Consider the following 20,012-nt stretch of genomic DNA (forward strand, 5'->3'; position numbering starts at 1 on the left):
GCATCTATTCAATATTACAAAGAGACCACAAGCTCGTACCCCAGATCTATGACTGGGTACCGTTGAAGTAGTAGCACTTATCCACGATGGGAACCTCGGTATCCCAGATCTTGGAACTCCAGTACTTCGTGATGAACCCAGAGAGCGCGAACAGAAAATCAGACTTGAGCTGGACGCCGTTCCCGCACGTCTCGGCGGCGGTGGGAGCCAGCGGGTCCACGCCCCCGTGCACATCGGCGCCCTGCGCGCCGTCGAGGACGAAGTGGTTGTGGAACGCGGGCTCGGCCGTCAGGCCGCTGCTGAGGTCGACCAGCCCGCCCAGGAACTTGAGCGCCAGCTGCACCGTCACGGACGCGCTGACATTGGCCTGCACCTCGCCCCTCTCCGAGAGGCGCGCGAAGCTCGTGTACTCCGGCTGCCAGCCCGATGTCGCGGCCGACGCCCCGTCCTGGAGGTCCAGGTGCACGTTCCCGTCCGGCAGCGAGATGCCCGCGCCCGCCGTCACGTTGACGCCCGCCGAGGTCGCGAGGTCGAGGCCGATGCCGAACGCGACGCCCGGGCCCAGGGTCACGACGCCCGGGATATCGACGAGGTTGTACGCGAGGCTGTCGGGGGCGTACTTGAAGGTGTTTTGGTAGCCGGCGGCGACGCGGGCCGAGAGCTGCAGGTCCGCGTCCAGGGCGGTGTCGATGTCGAAGGCGAAGGCCTCGAGCTTCCACGACAGGAAGCTGTACTTGAAGACGCCCGAGAAGGTCACGTTGGCGGCGAAGGCGGCTTCGTCGGCGGCGATCTTGACGTAGGGGTCCTGCTCGTACAGCGTCACGTCCGCCCAGGACTTGTGGAAGGCGATGCTGACGCTGGGGTCGATGGTGAGGCGCTTGGCGTGCGTGGTGGTGGGGATGGAGGTGAAGGTCAACTCGCACGAGTCTGGGGGGTTTTATGTGTTAGTCTCTGCTTATTTGTCCTTGGTAATACTGAAAGTGAACTCGAATAAGAGGGGCTCACGTACCGGCGATACTGGGAATCTGCTCCTTGCTGGCGCTGCAGGAGATGGTGTTGGCCGCGGCGCCGGCGGCGACCTTGTCGACCTTGAAGAAGCCGCGCTCGAACTCGACGTCGCAGTTGCCCAGGTGGTTGGTGATCATGAACAGTGTCTCCATGGCCGACCAAGAGTCGTACGCGGTCTTGTACGCCTCGTCGTTGCTGAACGAGACGGTCAAGCTGTCGTCGCCGCAGTCCACCTTGGTGATGGAGTCGATGTACTCCAGGGCGACGGCGCCCGTGCTCACGGCCAAAGTCATGTTGACCAGGCCGCCGCTGCCAGAGTCCCGAACGATCGACCCGCCTTGGGCGCCATAGTACAGCGAGACGTTGGCTGCGGGGAGGATGTTCTCCTTCTTGGAGCAGTCCAGGCCGGGTGGGGTGATGGGAGTGAAGGTTCTTGTCGCGTTGACGATGGGCGTGGCGGGCACCGTCAGGGGCAGAGCAGAGGAATCTGATACAGCGGCGCCGTTAGTCACGGGCACTACGGGCTCGGCGGCGGCAGGCACGGCATGGGTAGATGCATTGACAGGATGAGGAAGAGAAGAAGGCATGTCGACAACGACGTAGTGAACGGTGGGCTTGTCGCAGGCACAGGAATCGTCCTTACCGAGGGCAGCGGCCACAACTGTCCGTAACAAGAGCGCAGCGGCGCCGACTCGCTTGAAAGACATGGCGGAGGACGGTCGACTATAAAGAATGGTAACGAATGGATGTGTCTAGTTTGACACGAAAACGAGTGACGAAGAAGTCTTTACTTAGGGGAGACGAGGTTGAGCCTGTAGACCAAATGGCAAAGGATGCGGCTCAACTACATGCCACGGGTCTCGGCCATATCTATACTGGCCAGCTCACTACGACAGTGGACAGAATAGTCGATAATACAAAAGGGCGAGTGCATAGATAGCCCGAAATCGCAATCCCGAAGAGCCTTCTCCGTGCCATCCTTACTGGGTCAGTAGCTTGATCTGGCGTGTGGGGCCGGCACTCGCCCAAACTAGGCTCCACAGGCACTTATCTTTCCTCCGTGCACGACCTATAGTGTAGACTTCTATGGACAATATAGTAGCCTACCTTTTGCAGTCAATGCGACCACGTGCTGTGACCATTGGCTTATCTTTGGCTCACGGCGTGCACGACATTGACCAAAGCCGTAAGTATGACAAATGGTTGGCGGCATCCGGATCATGAGGAGTCGACGACGATGTTCGTTTTAGTGAGAAACCAACTTGAGACAAGAGTGGTGCCTATATACTTAAGTTGACTACGAAGCCTGCTGAATGTGAAGGCATTGCCTAAAAGTCGATATGATTGGAGGTCCGGGAGGGGTTGCCATCATTACTTACAGTCAACTACAGAGTGAAAACACCCCACAACTTTGGCATCTCAGCCGGTTCGGCGGAGTGAATACTATGGCAGTAATTGGACTAATAGCATGATATGCCAGGGACAAGGTCGTATCGCGCGCTTAAGCCGGCAATCGCCCGATCTTTACACTCCAATATTGCATGCATACCACGCAGGGGTAAGAGCCTATCGGCAAAGGATGCGCGCGCAAGTGGTTCGTAGGACCATACGAACTTCCTGATCAGGCAGGTTCATCTGGACTAGATGCCTTGGTTCATGGCATCGGATGGAATCGGCAACGGATGCACCCCAGGGTACCCCGTCAAGAATCAAGGAACAGTCCAAGAGGGGGGCACCTATCAATTATGACCCGCGGAATTGCAATCATGCAGTTGAATTTTCTGTCCCCTCTACTGTTCGCGGCGGTGCTTTGATTCACCTTGTTAGATATCGCTACTCGGGCATATTGCGCGAAATAGGACCCTTTTCGCCTGATTGTGCTACATGAGACCGTCAACACCGACCACCAAAAGTGAGCAGGTTTCGATCGTAGCACCCCTTTCTCACAGAGCCAGACGTCCCTGTTGCCGTATTGGATGCTCGTTCGGAGAAACATGGCGATACTAAGTTCGAATTGTTCCGGCCTAACGCAACATTTCCAGATTCCAGCGCGGCGGTGCAACGGTCAGCAAAAATCGGCGGGCCACAGGTATGTGTACGAGTCATGACGTCGCAATGGTAATTTGTCTACGCATCGGCGTACAACAGGAACCCCTGTCTCATGACTGCTTGGCAGTTCCGATGTCTCGCCCCCACGCTGGAGGTGTTATCAAAGAATTGCCGAGAGGAGAGACTCAGTCGGCCCCACTACAGATTGCTGGCCACCATTTTGGATGCGGTGGAACATGCTGCACTGCGCTCTGTGATCTTATCAGGAGAAACATCTTGGATAGAATCGGCGTAGGTAGAGCGTCGATATCAAGCTCCAGCTTCGATCGTAACAACCGTTCTGTACCCCTAGTGCTACTCATCGTAGCCAGAAGAAACCCTGGCCATGATATCGTGGTCGAGGCATAAGCAGTTCTTCCTCCTGGTACGCTTGGGCGATGGGAGACACCAGTGTCACATTTAGCAAACAAAATAAGCGAGCAGTAACAGGACCTCGGCTCAGACGCTGGATATGATACAAACTGTTTAGTTTGGGGCACAATATAGCAAGCGAATAGGCCCGGCTTGAAAAGCCTCTGGAGCTCTCTCCGCGTCGCGGAGAGACTAGTCTCCTTTTCTCCCGTTTTTCTTCTCATCGGTGAAGCTGATACGAATGCAATTTTTTCTACCATTGATGATTTCCCTGGTTTGGCTTTACGTACCATCAAAATGCATCTCTTCTCTTCTGCCGGCCTTTATCTCATGGCGGCCCTAATCGCCCAAGCCATCAGCGCTTTGCACCTGCCGCTGTCGTCAAACCCCCTGCCCCGCCTCTACCAGCGGGAGACGGCCGGTCCTTGCTGCGCGGCCCAGGCCCAGTTCCAGCCCACCTACCAGGCGCAGTACACCTGCGGGCCGTCGACCCTCGTCAACCATACCCAGACCGACTCCCCCTCCTGGCCGACTGCCAGATGCTCCTCGCCAACGTCACGGGTACTCCGGGCTACTACAACATCAGCCACTGGCCGGGGGACTCGGTCCTGAGCCCCTTTATGACCAACAACACGTGCCAGCTCGTGGTCGCGAAGATGGGGTCGGATCTGAGTCAGAATGCTACGTAGGCCACCTCCCTCTCGCTCTTCTATAAACTTTCAAATGTCCTCTTTTCGTTAGAGAACATTAGTAACATGCTGGCTGATATGTGCCCCTGTCCATCCTTCCTCGTTAACAGGATCGGCAATGGAGACGTTGAGAAGTTCATCTCCATGATGCTCAACCAGCAGAATGGCACATGCTCCCAGACGGGAAGGTGCTCGGCATGGGGGGTCACTTCGTGCTATAGTTCGGCTGGTGTCAATGTGGGTATAACGTGGGAGCTCACCCAACCCATGCCTTGACCTTTGAGCAGGAGGTGCGGTCGACTTTGGAATGGTTGACAATCCCATTGGCTTTGCGAATTTGATGATTGATGCTGATTTCATGTCCCGCTACCGCTCTCGCTATTGATATTACATCTGTATCGTACATGGCTCAAGTTGTCAAATGGACCTCGATTTCAAGTGCTGTTCACCCTGAAACGACCCCCACTCAACTGTAGACGCCCAGCCCAGGCCCCTTGAACAACCTGTGCCTCCAGCTCTGCTTGATGCTCGGGGACCGCAACGGGAGACCCTGCGCCTTCCTCTGCAGGTCCTCGTTCTTCTGGTCCCAGTCCGTCCCCGCGTGCGCGTAGCTGCTGCGCGCGCTGCTGCCAGCGCGGGTCCGTTCCTGCTCCTGCTGGTTCTGCACCTCCCAGGTCCGCATCGAGTTGACGGACTTGGGCAGGGCGGTGGTGGAGTCCCGGATGGGGCCGCCGTCGCCCTGGGCGGAGGACTGGGTGGAGGTGGAGGACTGGCTGTTCGTGGAGGACTTTGAGTCCTGCTGTTTGGTGTGCTGCTTTTTGAACAACATCTTCTTTTTTTTTCTGGCTCTTTCTCTCTTGCCTGATGACGCTTGTGACACCCGTTACTGCTGATTCGTGGCTTGATGACGGTATCGGTGGGGCAGGGGTCCAAGTGAGCTAAGCGATAGAGTTCTAGCTGTCTCTTTTTAGCAAGTATGAAATTGGTGTTTGAATATTTGAAACTTGATGGTCGGAAAATTGTAGAAGAGAGAACTGGTTGGGTAGATGAGTGAGATCTAATAAAAAGGTTGGTACGACCGGAAAAATCCTGCTTTCTTCTTTGCTTTCGCCCCCAAAGGCATCCTACCGGACCAGCCGACCCAGAGTTGTCCGAAAGGGAAGCAGTGGGCTATGTCACTTGGTAGGACTTTTTAGCGGCGCGGCCATTGGGTGGTGGGCAGGTGGGACCCCTGGCGCGTTGACGTCATGGGCCCGGGGCTGTGGTTCAGGCTGCCCTTTAGCTTTAGGGGGCCCTAAGCACTGCCAATGACAGCTAGGGCTGAGGTGAGGCGTTTCCCATTCCCACGCTGGCGGAATAAGTTCCCGCTTTAGCAATCGGAGAAAAGAACGAGGGTGATGATGATCATTCTTCTATTGCTAGTGGCTCCGCATGGACACGAGCGGTTTTAGGGTATATGCCGTTTGCCATTTGGTTCGGGGGTGTTTGCACTGACGCTTCAGATTACACCGACTGCACGCTCCAACAGCATAAGTCAGGATGGCAAGGAATGGTACCACTGGTTAGTCGACGACTTTTTTTTACTCGATACAATATATGATATGGCTATCTACACGTCTACCTCTGATGGGTATCCAAAGAGCATCCAGTACATTATTTTTGCTTTCATTGCGGCCTTGACAACAGTTGTTTGCTGCCATGAGTCGTGAAGTATATTGGAAAGTCCCCACGTTCTCGTCTCATTGAACTGTATGTGCCGCGCCAGCTGAATTAAAGACATCATCTTAATCGGCTTGGGGTAGGCTCAGGGGCCTATGAAAAAGTCTGTTATCAGTACATGGTCTCCAGGGCATGCTAAACAACCCATATATGCTATCGCACAGAAATGGGATGCCAACTTACAACCGCAGCTTGTTGATGTTTATGATCCTTGGGTCGCGCAACGAGCGTCACGAAGGTTGGTTCCTGGGCTGCTTGGACGGGATTATGGTCCTTTGCGACAGGAGCCTGGTAGTATTGATCGTTAGCCAGCACAACCTTGGGGTATATATCCAGAGTCTCGGTCTTACACGGGCAGCTTCAACGTGTTTGTGATCTTTGGCGACAGGGGCCTATATTGTCAGTCAGTATGAATATCTATAATTTAGGAGTAACTCGGGCAACGGTACTCGGGCAGCAATCGTGGCCTTATGGTCTTTCGCATCGGGAACCTGCTATCCGGTGGTCAGTTTCATGTCACGTCACTTTGTGGAAGTGCTAGGCCAAAGCTGCAAGTAGCCCCGTCATTTCGAGGAAGCTATAGTGAAGGTTAGGGAGTTGTCCAACATACACGAGCAGCAACCACACGCTTGTGGTCTTTGGCCGCGTTCATGATGGAAGGGTTTTCTTCTTGAGTAGCGGCCAATGTGCCAGCTACCAAGCTCAGGCAGAGGGCGGTGGTGAGAGTAAGGGATTTCATGGCTGATATGAGTGCTGGTTGGGGAGTAGTTAATGCTTGATAATCGTCGGACTTAGAGGATGATTGTTAATATATAGGAAAGGACTGGCTGAGTATGAAGTCTTGTTGAGTAAACCAAGTGAAGTGCTCGAGGAGAAGATGAAGACAGAGATTGATATTCGTGTTGGAACTGGCCTTATAACGACACTCTATCATGCCAAGCTTGGCGTCAGCATGTTTGCTTGCCTTCACTCAAGAGCGATGTCATCTCGTCTCGTCTACGGTGTGGCTCTGTTGTAGACTCGGTCCCGAACTATCACGCCAGGACTCGCCGGCCTCTGAGTCTGTCAACCCGGAGTCTGCTATATTCGAATACTCCACCAAGTATCCCTGTCTCATGGGGCTGGTAGTCGCATCGCATACCACTCAAAGCTTTCTGACTGGCTGAGGCCGTGGTTAGTCAGACCCGTATATCCCCCCCCCCCCCTGCAAGACCCAGCAACAATAGCATCGCTTTTCGATTAATCCGTGGGATAAACTTACGGGAGACCCGTCACATCCTCCCAGGCTGTCGCGAACGACGCCATGTGTGATTCGGCTCTCAGCAGCCCCCACAACGATATCGTGAGGACTATTCAGTTGGTTCTCCAGCGCGGGTTTCCAGAAGGGGCTGAGTGATAAGAATTATTGGGGTTGTTGGTGATGTTGGATCAGCCTCCACGCACCCCTGCAAGCACCTGGTGACTGGTCGCTCATTCGTCCCGGTATCTCGTCACATTATCTGAGATTGACGCGGGCGTGCTTTATCGTTCCACATCACCGGGTAACGGTTGCCGCATTCCATACTCAATGAGACATCCCATAGCTACGGTGCACGTTGGTTAGGCAGCAGAATTATGCTATACTCCACCTCTCAAAGGAATTATGGTACGACTTCAGCCTTATGTGAACGGTTCTCCATTATTGTCGATATCTGCTAACTATTTGCGGGTCCAACGTTAGATGATTATGTCAGTTTAAGATAAATGGAAACATACGGAGGGCTCACCTCAACCTGTCACTGACCTGCTCACCATTCAGCCCCTATTCAGTCTCACCTTGAGGTGTGCTCAAATTGTTTGCTTCTAGAACTGAAAAGGACATGGGTGGCCATCCTTTTTCTGCATGGCACTTTGCGTGTGGCTGCCAAGGTGCATAAGATAAGGCGCTTGCCGGTGCATCCAATTGGCCCCCAAAAACTCGGTAAGGGCCGTGATTGGCGCGTTTCCGGTTGACACCTCGGCCCAGACCTCCGGGAACGAGGACCCTTAAGATCGAAGTACACAAAGATGACGGCTGTCTGTGCCTCATCGCATGCCTTCCATGTCTAACCGAACGTTTCTTGCGGCGTACAAGCACACCGACCTTTCCGGTCCCAGTCAGCGCCATACGGATTTGGATTCTCGGCGTGTCGATTACTCAGACTGGCACACCGAGGATTGACCTTTGAATAGAAAAGCCCATTACTAAAACAAGAGGAATTAACAGCGTGATGGGCGCCTCGCCCGGAGCTGAAACGATTCATGTGGGCGATTGTAGAGGATGGACAATGTCCTGTGATAGACAGGACTGAATGAAGCTAGTTATTCCCGTATCTAGATCTACCCGTGGGCGTTTTTAGAAAGTTCCTGGCGCTACTAGACGGATAAGTCTTCTTCCAGAAGTAGTAAAGGTCAAGCAGTCACGAGTGTGACTCGGCTGCGCCTCATGAACGGACAAAATGATCCTTCGATGTGACCGGCAAGGTTCCAGCAAGAGCCTAGTCAGATGGGTATCACATCCTTCTCGTAATTACATAAGTGGGAGGTCTTAACAGCCATATAGCATGTCTCTAATAATTATGCTTGAACAATTGCATGGCGGGTTTTCACTGATGCAGCCTTGGGCACACCGGGGGATATATCAGCCATGCGTATGGCTCGGTCGATATCGTGATGTCGTTGGTATCCACGCCAGGTACTTTTACGCATCATATTGCTAGCGAAACCCCATTTTCTTTTTTTATGGAAACTCCCTGAATGATTGATAGGACGCTTTTTGCAATCACATCTAGCAAAGGTCAACATGTCTAGACAAATAATAATCCAACACCAATACTTGTGCCAATTCAGGGACATACAAGATAACAAACATCGCATTCAAAGGTCACTGTTCGTTTCAATACTCTACTAAACATGGTTCTCTTGGTTCAGTCTCAAGAATTGTTACGTAGGTTGAACCATCAAACCGTCCCAACGTTCCCCACACCTTTGGGATATTACCATGTTGTGGACTGGTAACGATGGTAGCCCTCTCTCGTTCCAAGCCTGATACTGCTTCCAAACTTCCCCAAACTGACAACACAAATATCAAGTTGTTTTCGAAACTCGAGCACTATACAGCTGTATTTTTCTTCTTCTGTCCATCACTAGACCGCGATGTCGTGGCGTTCTGTGCATCCCAAAAAAACGTTACATGTTGAAAGTTTTCAACTCCTGACGAATGAGTGCTTCGGCTATGCCAATAACTAATCATCATAAGGTCGTGATAATAGAGGCGGGAAGGTGACAGGAATCACTAAGGTGTCTTAACCTAATATCATCATACCTCAAGTACTTCATATCGCGTGAACTGACAAGCACTCACCTTGGTCCCAATATCACCTAAATGGATGGAAGAATGCTGCACAACCTCCCAGTGAAAAGACAAAGGCATTCGATTGGCGATGAAGAAGGCGTGCAGTTGCCATTGATCTGATTGTTGACGCATAAATGGCAGCTCCTTCCCATTGTAACGCGCCAAATATCTCACTTACAATCAATAAGAGGGAGGGATTGAGCAGCGCATGCAATCTTGGGAAAGCGCATGAGCTCACCCAAACTGGTCTCATCATTCACTCCTCTCCTTCCTCTGTCCTTCCCACACTCTCAATCGTTTCAGCTGCCATTCACGACAAATTATTTGATTATTCCACTGTTGTAATTGGGAATAATTGGAATAAACCAGAAAGTGTATTCCAGCGCATTTACAGTCCAGTCTGACCTTATTCGATGCCGATCTACGACCTGTGGATTTCGCATACCAGTCGATTGGCCGCGACACAACTGGCAGTCCCTACTTCACATCATATCTAGTCCTTCGATTTTCCACTATCAGTCGGCAGCATCATGGCTGGAAACAAGAACGCAACTCCACTGGCGAAGGAGGTCAAGCCTGACGTAAGTACTTCTCAACCAGTGGTGTGGGATGTTATCTCTTAACTAACCATAATGCTCCAGCATAATGCCAGCGGTGATACACCCTCTGGGGGCTTGAAGAAGTCCAAGGCACAGAAGGACGTCATTAACCTCGTCTCCGACAGCGAAGACGATGACGGCAGCACCCCTCCGCTTTTGGCTCCAGCGCTAAAGCGCCGCGCGAGCAACATCTCCGGCTCTCGCGAAGCAAACCCGCGCCCTATCAAGAAGCCTTCTCTTCCTCGCAGTGACATCACCACACCCCAGGCCAGGAAGCCTTCTTCCTCCATGCCGACAGGCAAGACTGCACATGGGGGCGCGAACAATTTGAGTCGGCTCGAGATTGCCCAGAAGCAGACCCGGCTTGCTAACGCCAAAGTGGCCGAACTCGAGGCAAAACTCAACGAGGTGAATGCCGAGTTGCTTGCCACAAAGAACACACTCTCCCATAGAGATGCGGAGGTCACTTCTTATCAGCGCATAGAAGCCGAGCTTATGCGGACCAAGGGATTGCTATCGCGGAAGGAAGTCGAGCTTGAGGATGCTACCAAGGAGAACAAAGCGCTCATAGAGCAGATTGAGCAGATGGGCATCGAAAAACAGGAGTTTCCGACACAACTCAAGACCGAGGCAGACGCGGATCAAGCTGGTGAACAGCTCAAAGCAGAGGCTCTCCTCGAAGACCGTGAAAAGGCGCCCGAGATGGCCGAGATGGAGGAGGAGCTAGCGGAGTCACGCATAGCGGCAGCCGCCTCGGACGCTCTCTGCGATTCTTATAAGGAGCACATTGGTGCAATGGAGGCTAGTCTTGCTGCAGCCAACCGTTCCCTCGACAGAGCTCGTACTACTGAGGAGGTCCATATCGCCCGCATTACCCAGCTTGAGGAAGAGATCCATGGCCTCGAGACGGTACGAGACGGACTGGAAACCACCAACGAAGAGATCCTGACCAAGCTGGACAGCGCTGGAGCGGATATAAAGGCTGGGGAGGCGCGGGAAAAGGCTGCCGAGCAGAAGGAGAAGGAGTATGTTGCAGAACTCCTCAGAGAGATTGCGGCTGTCAAGATCGAAGTCATCCTACTTACCGACAAGAAGGAAGAGCTTGAGATCCATCATAGCCAGGAGACCTCGAAGGCAGCTGTCGAGACAGCCTCGCTCAAGGAAAAACTCCTCCAAGGCGAGAAGACAGTCGAGAAGCTGCAGGGCAGAATCGACAACTGCAGCATTTGCAGCATGAACTATGATGAGCAGGTGGGATTATGGCACCTGGCACAAGATATTCGTGCGATGATCAGATCGCATCGAGAAGGACCTTATTAGCTTATTTCTGGGCTAGGCGCCTCGGATTCGGATTTTCAGACGAGGCATCAAAATGAGGGAGCCTGGCAAAACTTTTCGTTCATGGCAAATTCAGATAGCACACATATCTTGACATGGGAGTTTAAAAACAGCATGGCTAACTGATGCATTTGTCGAATTGTGAACGCTTAGCACGGACTGCTGTAGTGACACTGGGCTAACCAAATAAGCTAGGCTTTTCCCAACAGCTATTCAATGATAAAAACCCGAGGAGGTCTATATTTTGCGAGTGTAAAAACCCGGTTACTAGTGGTATATGCCTCTGGTTATTCCAATCGGGTTCTTCAAGCATCGACACAATTAATCTGGTCATTCCAGTGTTTACTTTTCAATGCCACTTCAGGGTAGAGGCAGGACGGCTGGGACGGCACTGGGGACTCAGGTTTAGCAGTCTGCCAAGGCCAGAAGATGACGTCGCCCCTCCCCGCCAATCAACAAATCCTAAGGGTCCTTGGCTCTACAGTAGAGTGGACTGGCACCACAATCACCCATCAATCTACCTGAAGGAAGATTGCAATTAGATCCAGGTCAGGTCCGCCTGCGACAAACGATAGTGTGTTGCGATCTACCAACTGAGTTCTTTTGGAGACGTTCAGGAGAGCTAGGTTTTTCTGTGTTTCGCAAGTTCTCCTTTTGCCAGCCTCGTCTGAACAGGCCAGCAACTTGACCACCACATTCCTTTGATTCGCGACCCGCGACTTTCACAACCAAACCAAATCACCATGGCGGGCTTCTTGCGGGGCAAGCAGTCGGGCATGTCCAACGACCTCTCTCCCAAAGTGACGCCAGACCTTTTCGCACCAGATGACCGGACTCGCTACGGCATCAATTCGCAAATCAGGTACGCTGCTATTACGGTAGAGCCGGGGCTCATTGGGGTATTGTTGCGCTAACTGGTCTTCTCTCTACTACAGCTGCATCGCCTACGAGCCAGTCCAATCCCTCCTCGCCGTCGGAACGAGAGAGTCCAAGTTCGGCCCCGGTCGCATCGAAGTCTTCGGCCAAAACCGCGTTCACAAGTTCCTCGTCCCGCCGCGACCATGCTCTTTTGCCGACGTTCAGTTCGTCGCGAACCGCCTCGTCAGCCTCGACACCAAGAACGAAGTCATAATATGGGACCTGAATACGGGGAAGCGCGTGACCGCCTTCCATTGCCCCGGCGTCGTATCATGCATGGTGACCGACCCGATGCTGGACTGGTGCCTGCTCGCGACCCAGTCCGGCGAGGTCTTCGCCTATGATCTGGACCGAGAGCGCATCGCGCCACTGCGTCTCCCCAACTACTGGGCCGAGAAGGATCCCAAGGCGAGGGCGGTCGCAATTGTCAGCATGCAGCTGCACCCAAGAGATATCGGCAAGCTCCTCATCGCCTACACCCACGGCGCCGTTGTATACTCGTTCAAACAGAACAAGCCGACCATGTTCTTCGAATACCAGTTGCCCCCAGATGCCCCCGGCGGCAACTGCGTCGCACCCGAGACGATAAGGCAGCCTAGGCTCACGCAAGCTCTATGGCACCCGACGGGGACTTTCGTCCTGACGGTACACGATGATGGCAGCCTCGTATTCTGGGATGGTTCTAAGGATGGCCGTCTCGTCATGGCCCGCACGCTCTACGACATGAACATTCACCAACCCGTACCAAACCCAGGACATTCCTTGGCGAAGCACCCATACATTCGAATCACTTGGTGCTGCAAAGAGAACCCCGAAGACAGTGGTCTCCTTATTGCTGGCGGTCAGACAATCGACAGCCCCCCTGATGGCTTAACTTTCATTGAGATGGGCGTCACCCCCAACTACGCCACATCGACGTGGTCAATCCTCGCGGAATACTGCAAGGGGAAGCGTCAAAATATCCTACAGACTCCCCCTATGACGGAAGTTTCCGACTTCTTCATGATACCACGGTTATCGCCACACTTCAACGGTGCGCAGGATCCCATTGCCGTCATGACTCTGTTGTCATCCGGCGAGGTGCATACCATGAGCTTCCCTAGTGGATATCCTATTTCGCCGACCAACCAACTGCACCCATCTATGTCTTTCGTCCACCCATTTGCAGTCAAGTTTGAAGTCGCAACCATTGAGCGGACCCGATGGCTGGGTATGGTAGAGACGCGCAAGCAAGGCGAAGCTCTTCTCAAGGGCGGAAAAGAGGCTCCTCTGCAGCGCCGCATGTTCGAGGGACGCAGCATCATCCAAGTCGCTCACGCCGATGGCACTGTTCGTATCTGGGATGCTGGCCATGGTGACGAGCTTGAGAACCCCACACAGCTGCAGGTTGACGTCCCCCGTGCCGTGGGTCGGTACGACGATGTCGAAATTACTGCGATGAGCATGGCTTCCAACACTGGCGAGTTTGCTGTCGGAACGAGTAAGGGCGAGCTGGTCATCTACAAGTGGGATGGCAACCGATTTTTCGGTCGTGACAATGAGCCGCAGATCGAGCCCAACCCGGGCGGCCTTACGGATGTCAGTGCGCGAACCGAGCCTTCGTTGAAGCAGGGCCTTCAGCCATTCCGTCTATACGAGATGATGCAGGGCCCAATAACCGCGGTAAAGGTTTCGGACATTGGATTCATCGCTGTTGGCTCAGAGAACGGCTTCTTCAGCATCATTGACATGCGAGGCCCGTCTGTGATCTATCAGGTCACAATGGCCGAGTTCGCTAAGCAAGACAAGCGCTCCTCTTTCCTCGGTAGAAGCTCCAGCACCTCGGCTGCCAAGGAGTGGCCAACGGCTATTGAGTTTGCTGTTCTTACGCTTGATGGCGACAAGTTCTCGAGCATTTGCTGTTTTGTTGGCACAAACCTGGGCAAGCTCATGACATTCGTCTTGCTACCGGAGGGCAATGGGTACAAGGTAACCCCCATGGGGGTTGCGCAATTGAACGACAAGGTCGTCTCCATCTGCCCTATCGAGACGAACACTGGAGCTCCGGCTGTTGCCTCGGGCCAGTCCGTCGCGGGCCTACGAGAAGGCAAGGCAATCCAGGGAACACTTGTTGTCGGTCAGTAATCTCTCTCCCTAATTGCACATAGCGTGACCAGAATCTAACTAGTGCTGCAGTGACTTCCACCGAAATCCGCCTACTGCGACCAGGCACATCCAAGGGCGCCTCAAAGTCATTTGATGACTATCTGTGCGAGTCTGCTGCTGTAACCAAGGTCAATGTCTATGGTGTAGCCCTAGTCGCCATCTGTGGCGATCGCAGGGCCCGGGCTTTCTCCTTGCCGGCGCTCAGCGAGATCAACAACGCCCCTCTTAACATGATGGATGGCAGCCGCGGTGAAGACGCGATCGTTGACTCGGACGGCAATCTCTTCTGCTGGACCGGTCCCGCCGAGATTGCCGTGCTGGGTGCATGGGGCATCGGCCGCGAGATTGAGAACACGGCGGATGTGCTGATCAACCCGAACCTCATTATGCCCCCGCGCCCCACCATCTCGAACGTGCAGTGGCTCTCGGGGACGCAGTACGTGTCGCCGCTGGACTTGGACCTCCTGATCGGCGGGCCGGACCGGCCGCCCAGCAAGCGCATGATGGCGGCAGCGGAGGCGGAGAAGCGCGGGGCGCCCCCCGCGAGCCCGCGCGTGGCGACGGGCGAGGCCGAGGGGTGGGGCGACTACCTGACGCGGCAGCTGAACGAGCGGACCGAGAAGCTGAACCTGATGAGCGACAGCATGGAGGGCGCGGCCGACTCGAGCAAGAGCTACGCGGACAGCGCTAGCAAGTTTATGAAGCAGCAGCAGCGCAACATGCTGCTGGGCGGGCTCAAGAGCAAGTTCTTTTGAGGTGGGTTTAATCAGGACTTGACTTGAGTTTGAGCTGGCTCGCTCGCTCATATTCTGGCTTGCTTTTTGCCACCAGTAGGCGTTTGGGTTGGATTTGTGCCAATGTTTGTTCCTAGCTGTTTTCAAGTACGATACCAGTTTACAATTCACTTATATCCATGTCTTTGGTTCCCGGTGATTGATCGTGACGCTTACCCTGTCCAAATGAACAGCCAAGGCCTAGGCGACCAATCGGGTTTTTCCCGTCACCTCTTAGTTTCAGTGACCATTTCCGCTGTAGCAGATATATTACTGGTGTATAGCCATGTAAAGAAAGATGCCCAAAGCTAAAATGTTGGCAACCTTGCTAGCGTTGGGTATGATACAACCCCCGGTATTCAATTGTAACGCTGCGAATCTCGTCATCTAGATCATAGACAGGAACACGAAGGGGGGGCATTAATCTCCGTCGCCAATGGCATAGTTGGCAGCTACGTGCACTTTCATTGAACAGATAAGATGCTCGAATCGTACGATCTGAGTGGTCATTTTCGCTGTGCTTACGGTCAGATGAACGGCACAGCATCTACGCGCCGCTCCGCCATTGGCGGGATCTTCCATTTTTCATCGCATCGGTTGTACTCGTCCTTGGCCCCGGCCCGCCAAGGACGTAATCACGATCAATTCTGCCCTATGGTGGCGTATGCCACGGCTGACGACTGTTGCTGACGGCAGGTCGCTATCGAGTACATGTGATGAGTTGATGATGTTTGCTTGCTTGCTTTTCTGAGTGCAACCCTCCCCCAACATTTCTTTTCGACGATGGAGGGCCAGTGAGTGACGACGGGGAGGGAAACCGGCAATCGAGAACCGAGGCGGCAAGACCCGCATTCATTTACGATGGGTGCATGAAGGAGTTGAGCTAATCTCGTTCGCACTTGAAACATGTAACAGCAGGTTATACCTATTAGCTGGGCTTCTTCCATGTTGAGTAGTTTGAGAAATCGGTTGTCACCGCAATTCGACACCGTCTTGTCGCCCGGATCGCCACTATTCAAATATCGTCGTCTCTCTTTCTTCTTTCCCTTCCGTCTTCGCAAGTGTGAACCCAAAACAGTCCTCGAGGGGATAATGGCAGTATCCTCGTCGTCCCCCGCCAAGCCCGCCTTCGTCCTGGTGTCGGGGGCGTGGCACGGCACCGGCTACTGGGCCAAGGTCGTCGCGGGTCTGTTGCGGGAGGGCTACAGGGCCACGCCCGTGGCGCTGCGCTCCGCTTCGGCGAAACCGGCCGTCACGTTCATGGACGACGTCAACGCCGTACGCGACGTGATCAGGGGAGAGGTCGCCCGGGGCTGCGACGTGGTCGTCGTGGCGCACTCGCTCGGGACGGTGGTGGGGGCTAGCGCCATCAAGGGGTTCGCCCGGTTCCATGGTGGCGGCGGCGGCGGTGGCAAAACCGGGCAGGACGTTGCTGTCACTGAAGTTTTCATGAACGGGGATCGGGACGGGTTTGGCCACGTCATAGGCTTCGTCGCCCTCGCGACCGGCTTCCTGCCCACGGGCGTCTGTTTCCTGCAGGCCCTGGGCGGGAAGGCCCCGCCGCTTTGGCGGTTCGGCTCCGAGCCGCTGGCCACCACTGAGGAAGACGTCGACGACGACGGCGAGAGTACCACTAAGACGTTTGCGACAATTCGAATTTCGGCCCGCGAGGCCTTTTACCACGATCTGCCTGTCGAGGAGGGCGAACGATGGGTCGAGCGGCTCTCGCCGCAGGGCGCGGCTACTATTGCGCAGGGCGGCGAGTTTGTGTATGCTGGGTGGTTGGATGGTAAGTAGAGCTCTCCATAGGTCTGATCGATGGGTTATTTCGCCTGGTGAGGGGTTCTTATGCGATTGATGGCAGACGGGAGTATCATTTCATTGACAGAAAACGTCATAACATTTTACTGACCAAGCAATTTTGTTGCTAACAGTGCCGTGCTGGAGCCTGGTAACTACCGAAGACCGGGCGTTTCCGCCCGAGGCCCAGAGGGCCATGGCACAGGCGGCGCGCGACGCCGGGGCGGACGTCTGGAGCGAGGAGATTGTGACGAGCCACTCGCCCATGCTGAGTAGGCCGGCTGAGACGGTGGACTTTTTGCGGAGGGCGGCGGTGGCGTTTGGGGAGAAGGCTTTGTTACGGGGGATGTAGAACACGAAACATATTATTCTGAGACCCATGAATCACCTTTTCTTTGAGGTCGAAGCTACTTACAGACGTCTGCTAGTGCCCTGTTAAGCCTTGAATTCACGTACTGCGGGGTTACACCAATGTTGTGTGTTTGGCAAATGCCACCGTTGTATCATTATCTGTTCAAGGGGTAGCACAGTAGCTGCCGCAACAGGATACGTGGACGAGGATACCAGACATTTCGGTCAAGGAATATTTTTGTAGTTTCCCACATCACGAATCCCGAACCTTGTATACATCCTTTTCCATCAATGTCCGTCGCCATTATCCGTTCTCATCGAAATCCCTCCCAGCTTCAAACATTGTCGATACCAAAACACTTGACAGTTTCTGCTTCGATGTTATCAACCAATAAGAAACGTGTATAGTACTACAGTACTCCTATATATTTTTAGAAAGAAAAATGGAAACCACTAGGCAACCCCTTATAGAACGAGCCGACTTCTAGGTAGTCCGGATTCTGTTTTTGTTTCTTTCTTTCCAAAAAAGCAGTATATACTCGAGCGGATGGGGCGAGTCTCTTCTTCCCCCTCTCTTCATCGAGCCTTTGTCCATCAATATACCGTACAGTCTGGTTTTGTTACCAGTCACAGATCCTCATCTGAATCTGAGATCTCCTCCAAATCCTCAACTGAAAAGGCGTCGAGCTCCCTGTAGTACGCCTCATCTGAACTCTCATCGGGTTTCTCATCCGATCCCTCAACTGAGCTTTCATCCGAAACCCGATGCGAGCCCTCATCTGAACCTGCGTCTGACTGCTCATGGAGTGCCTTATCCGATCCCTCCACCGAGCCCTCATATAGGTCCTGGTCGGACTCCTGGGCTGAACCCGCATCTGAGCTGTCATCGAAATCAAAATCGAGCTCCTCGTCTGAGCTCTCATCGAGATTAGAATAGAGCTCATCATCTAAACTCGGATATTGAAGCTGGTACAAATTGTCATTTGGGGCATCATCCGGGTTTTCATCAGGGTTTTCATCTGAATCGACCTGGTTATCGAGGACGATGGGGATCTCGCTGATATCAATACACTTGGCAGTCTCTCTTTCGACCTTGCCAACCCAGGTTCGTGACTTCGGGCCAGGGATCTTGTGCAACAGGGCCGTAGGGTTCGGTTCATGCAGCATGGCCTCCAGTCGAGGGAAGTGTTCCACACACCAAGATGACCTGAAGTTGTATTCCCGGATGGTATTCAGCCAACTTGTGTCGTTCGGGTGTTCTATTGGGTAAGTGGACAGGACCTTCCGAATGTCGCGGCGTATATCGAAGGAAAGGGGATTGGTCATAAGCCGACGCGGGATCTCATCCTTTTCCAGGGATCCTTGGCCGAGACACTCTGCTTTCTAAGTCAGAGCCATCTGGTAAGCCAGCAGATCCGGAAACGTGATGTACCATAGGAATTCATCGCAGCCAGCGGAATCCACGATCCTCTCGGTGTTGTCTTCGTCGGAAATGTCGTGGCTCAGCGCGATTATATCCTCCTCGGGGTTCATCAACATGTAGCCGCAGGCTTCATTCTCCTCCTGCGGGGCGGCCTCTCGGATGAGTCGATTAGTATCCTCCGCGAGCGAAGCCAAGCCATACGCGTGCCAGTATCGCTCACGGGGGGTCCGGTCACGTTGCCACATGGATCCCCCAAATCGGACGTTTTGCGTCTCCTCCATCCACTCGTCGAAACTCAGGAATTTCTCTCGTTCCTCATCACTCAGTTTCCGCAACTTGAAGTAGGGGATTCTGGCTTTGTAATAGTTCTTGAGAGCGAAATCCCGAGTTGCGCCGTCGACTGCCGCAATCATACTGACGTTGTTTCGAGTGGGCATGACACGTAGGCTGTCTGCGTGTACGAATACAAGACGTCCTTTGGCCTCTTCAGCTAATGCCATACGCCAGATTTCATGCTGCATCTCAAGTGGGAGCCGGAGGAATGGATGGAAAGTCGCCATGGCTTATGAGCAACTCGAGTGTAGATGGTTGGAGGAGCGGGCCGGGGGTTGGTCGAATATGTGTCGAGGGGTAGAGAGTGCCTTGCTGAAATTCATGTCAGTGTCGAATTACTGCGAGGGTTTGTTGCATATGTATGCAGACTTACAGCCCTGTATGCTATAAAGGCGTGAAAGGAAAAGCGAGTGTGCACTTGGCGAGTGGGTGGGTGGTGAGTTTCAGACCTTGTGCCGAATAATTCTGAGCAGAACTTAGCAACAGAGGCGTGGGGTGAAATTCGAAGCACAGTTATTTCTTTTTTTTTGTCTGGTTCAAAACATTAATAGCAGGCCCGGAATGTTCTCTATGTGTCCCTTGAAGAGACCACTACCCTAATCAGCTGACCTTGAAAAGCCGAGCCTACCGAAATTATTATTGGGTTGGCTACACTGCGACAACTAGGTTGAGCTGGCATTGAACTCCGTCGATGATGAGGTCTGTGCTGGTTAGTCGGCGAGGAGGTGTGATGGTTAGTCGGCGAGGAGGTCCGTCGCGGACAAGGCTATGAGCGTTGTGAGTCGGCGATACTCAGGTGATGTCTTGTCACAACTGAGGCCAGTCTTGTATATAGCTAAGTTGCCCCTTTATATGGTACTTATATTAGTCTATATTAGAAGATCCACAATGAGAGGACTACGGCAGCGGAAAAGCTATGTATACATGTGAACACGTTATACCCCTTTGTTTCTACTAAGTACGGACGGCTGATGAACCATTGGTGACCAAAGGGGTGGGCTACGCAGTGGATGAAGACACACACCGAGTTTCGATTTAAGCCAACTTTTCAACAACTATGTTGACTTCCAGGCTGCTCTCGAG

The 20,012-nt window shown here is 53.4% G+C and overlaps 8 protein-coding genes across 8 annotated transcripts; 4 read left to right on the forward strand and 4 right to left on the reverse strand.

Annotated features, from left to right (window-relative positions):
• Positions 1–46: 46 nt before the first annotated feature.
• On the reverse strand, positions 47–1,715 carry PG985_010295 (uncharacterized protein; the record flags this gene model as incomplete). The annotated part of the gene is made up of 2 exons (XM_066830063.1): positions 47–927; positions 1,010–1,715. 2 exons carry the CDS (start codon positions 1,713–1,715, stop codon positions 47–49), a joined length of 1,587 nt encoding a protein of 528 aa, XP_066682453.1.
• A 2,050-nt stretch (positions 1,716–3,765) lies between these two features.
• Positions 3,766–4,950, forward strand: PG985_010296 (uncharacterized protein; the record flags this gene model as incomplete). Its single annotated transcript, XM_066830064.1, has 4 exons — positions 3,766–3,889; positions 3,940–4,153; positions 4,268–4,345; positions 4,647–4,950. The coding sequence occupies 4 exons, from the start codon at positions 3,766–3,768 to the stop codon at positions 4,948–4,950; spliced, it is 720 nt and encodes a 239-aa protein (XP_066682454.1).
• A 1,037-nt stretch (positions 4,951–5,987) lies between these two features.
• PG985_010297 (uncharacterized protein) lies at positions 5,988–6,615 on the reverse strand (the record flags this gene model as incomplete). The annotated part of the gene is made up of 5 exons (XM_066830065.1): positions 5,988–6,011; positions 6,060–6,164; positions 6,227–6,268; positions 6,326–6,370; positions 6,487–6,615. The coding sequence occupies 5 exons, from the start codon at positions 6,613–6,615 to the stop codon at positions 5,988–5,990; spliced, it is 345 nt and encodes a 114-aa protein (XP_066682455.1).
• Positions 6,616–9,881: 3,266 nt separating this feature from the next.
• Positions 9,882–11,168, forward strand: PG985_010298 (uncharacterized protein; the record flags this gene model as incomplete). Its single annotated transcript, XM_066830066.1, has 1 exon — positions 9,882–11,168. The coding sequence occupies one exon, from the start codon at positions 9,882–9,884 to the stop codon at positions 11,166–11,168; it is 1,287 nt and encodes a 428-aa protein (XP_066682456.1).
• A 761-nt stretch (positions 11,169–11,929) lies between these two features.
• PG985_010299 (uncharacterized protein) lies at positions 11,930–15,004 on the forward strand (the record flags this gene model as incomplete). Its single annotated transcript, XM_066830067.1, has 3 exons — positions 11,930–12,048; positions 12,122–14,220; positions 14,280–15,004. The coding sequence occupies 3 exons, from the start codon at positions 11,930–11,932 to the stop codon at positions 15,002–15,004; spliced, it is 2,943 nt and encodes a 980-aa protein (XP_066682457.1).
• A 1,110-nt stretch (positions 15,005–16,114) lies between these two features.
• Positions 16,115–17,174, forward strand: PG985_010300 (alpha/beta-Hydrolase; the record flags this gene model as incomplete). Its single annotated transcript, XM_066830068.1, has 2 exons — positions 16,115–16,811; positions 16,957–17,174. The coding sequence occupies 2 exons, from the start codon at positions 16,115–16,117 to the stop codon at positions 17,172–17,174; spliced, it is 915 nt and encodes a 304-aa protein (XP_066682458.1).
• A 626-nt stretch (positions 17,175–17,800) lies between these two features.
• Positions 17,801–18,340, reverse strand: PG985_010301 (uncharacterized protein; the record flags this gene model as incomplete). The annotated part of the gene is made up of 1 exon (XM_066830069.1): positions 17,801–18,340. One exon carries the CDS (start codon positions 18,338–18,340, stop codon positions 17,801–17,803), a length of 540 nt encoding a protein of 179 aa, XP_066682459.1.
• Positions 18,341–18,556: 216 nt separating this feature from the next.
• On the reverse strand, positions 18,557–19,033 carry PG985_010302 (uncharacterized protein; the record flags this gene model as incomplete). Its single annotated transcript, XM_066830070.1, has 1 exon — positions 18,557–19,033. One exon carries the CDS (start codon positions 19,031–19,033, stop codon positions 18,557–18,559), a length of 477 nt encoding a protein of 158 aa, XP_066682460.1.
• Positions 19,034–20,012: the final 979 nt, after the last annotated feature.

Source organism: Apiospora marii, assembly GCF_038362585.1.
Source record: "Apiospora marii strain CBS 49790 chromosome Unknown utg000006l_segment0_segment0, whole genome shotgun sequence".
Classification (NCBI taxonomy): Eukaryota; Fungi; Ascomycota; class Sordariomycetes; order Amphisphaeriales; family Apiosporaceae; genus Apiospora; species Apiospora marii.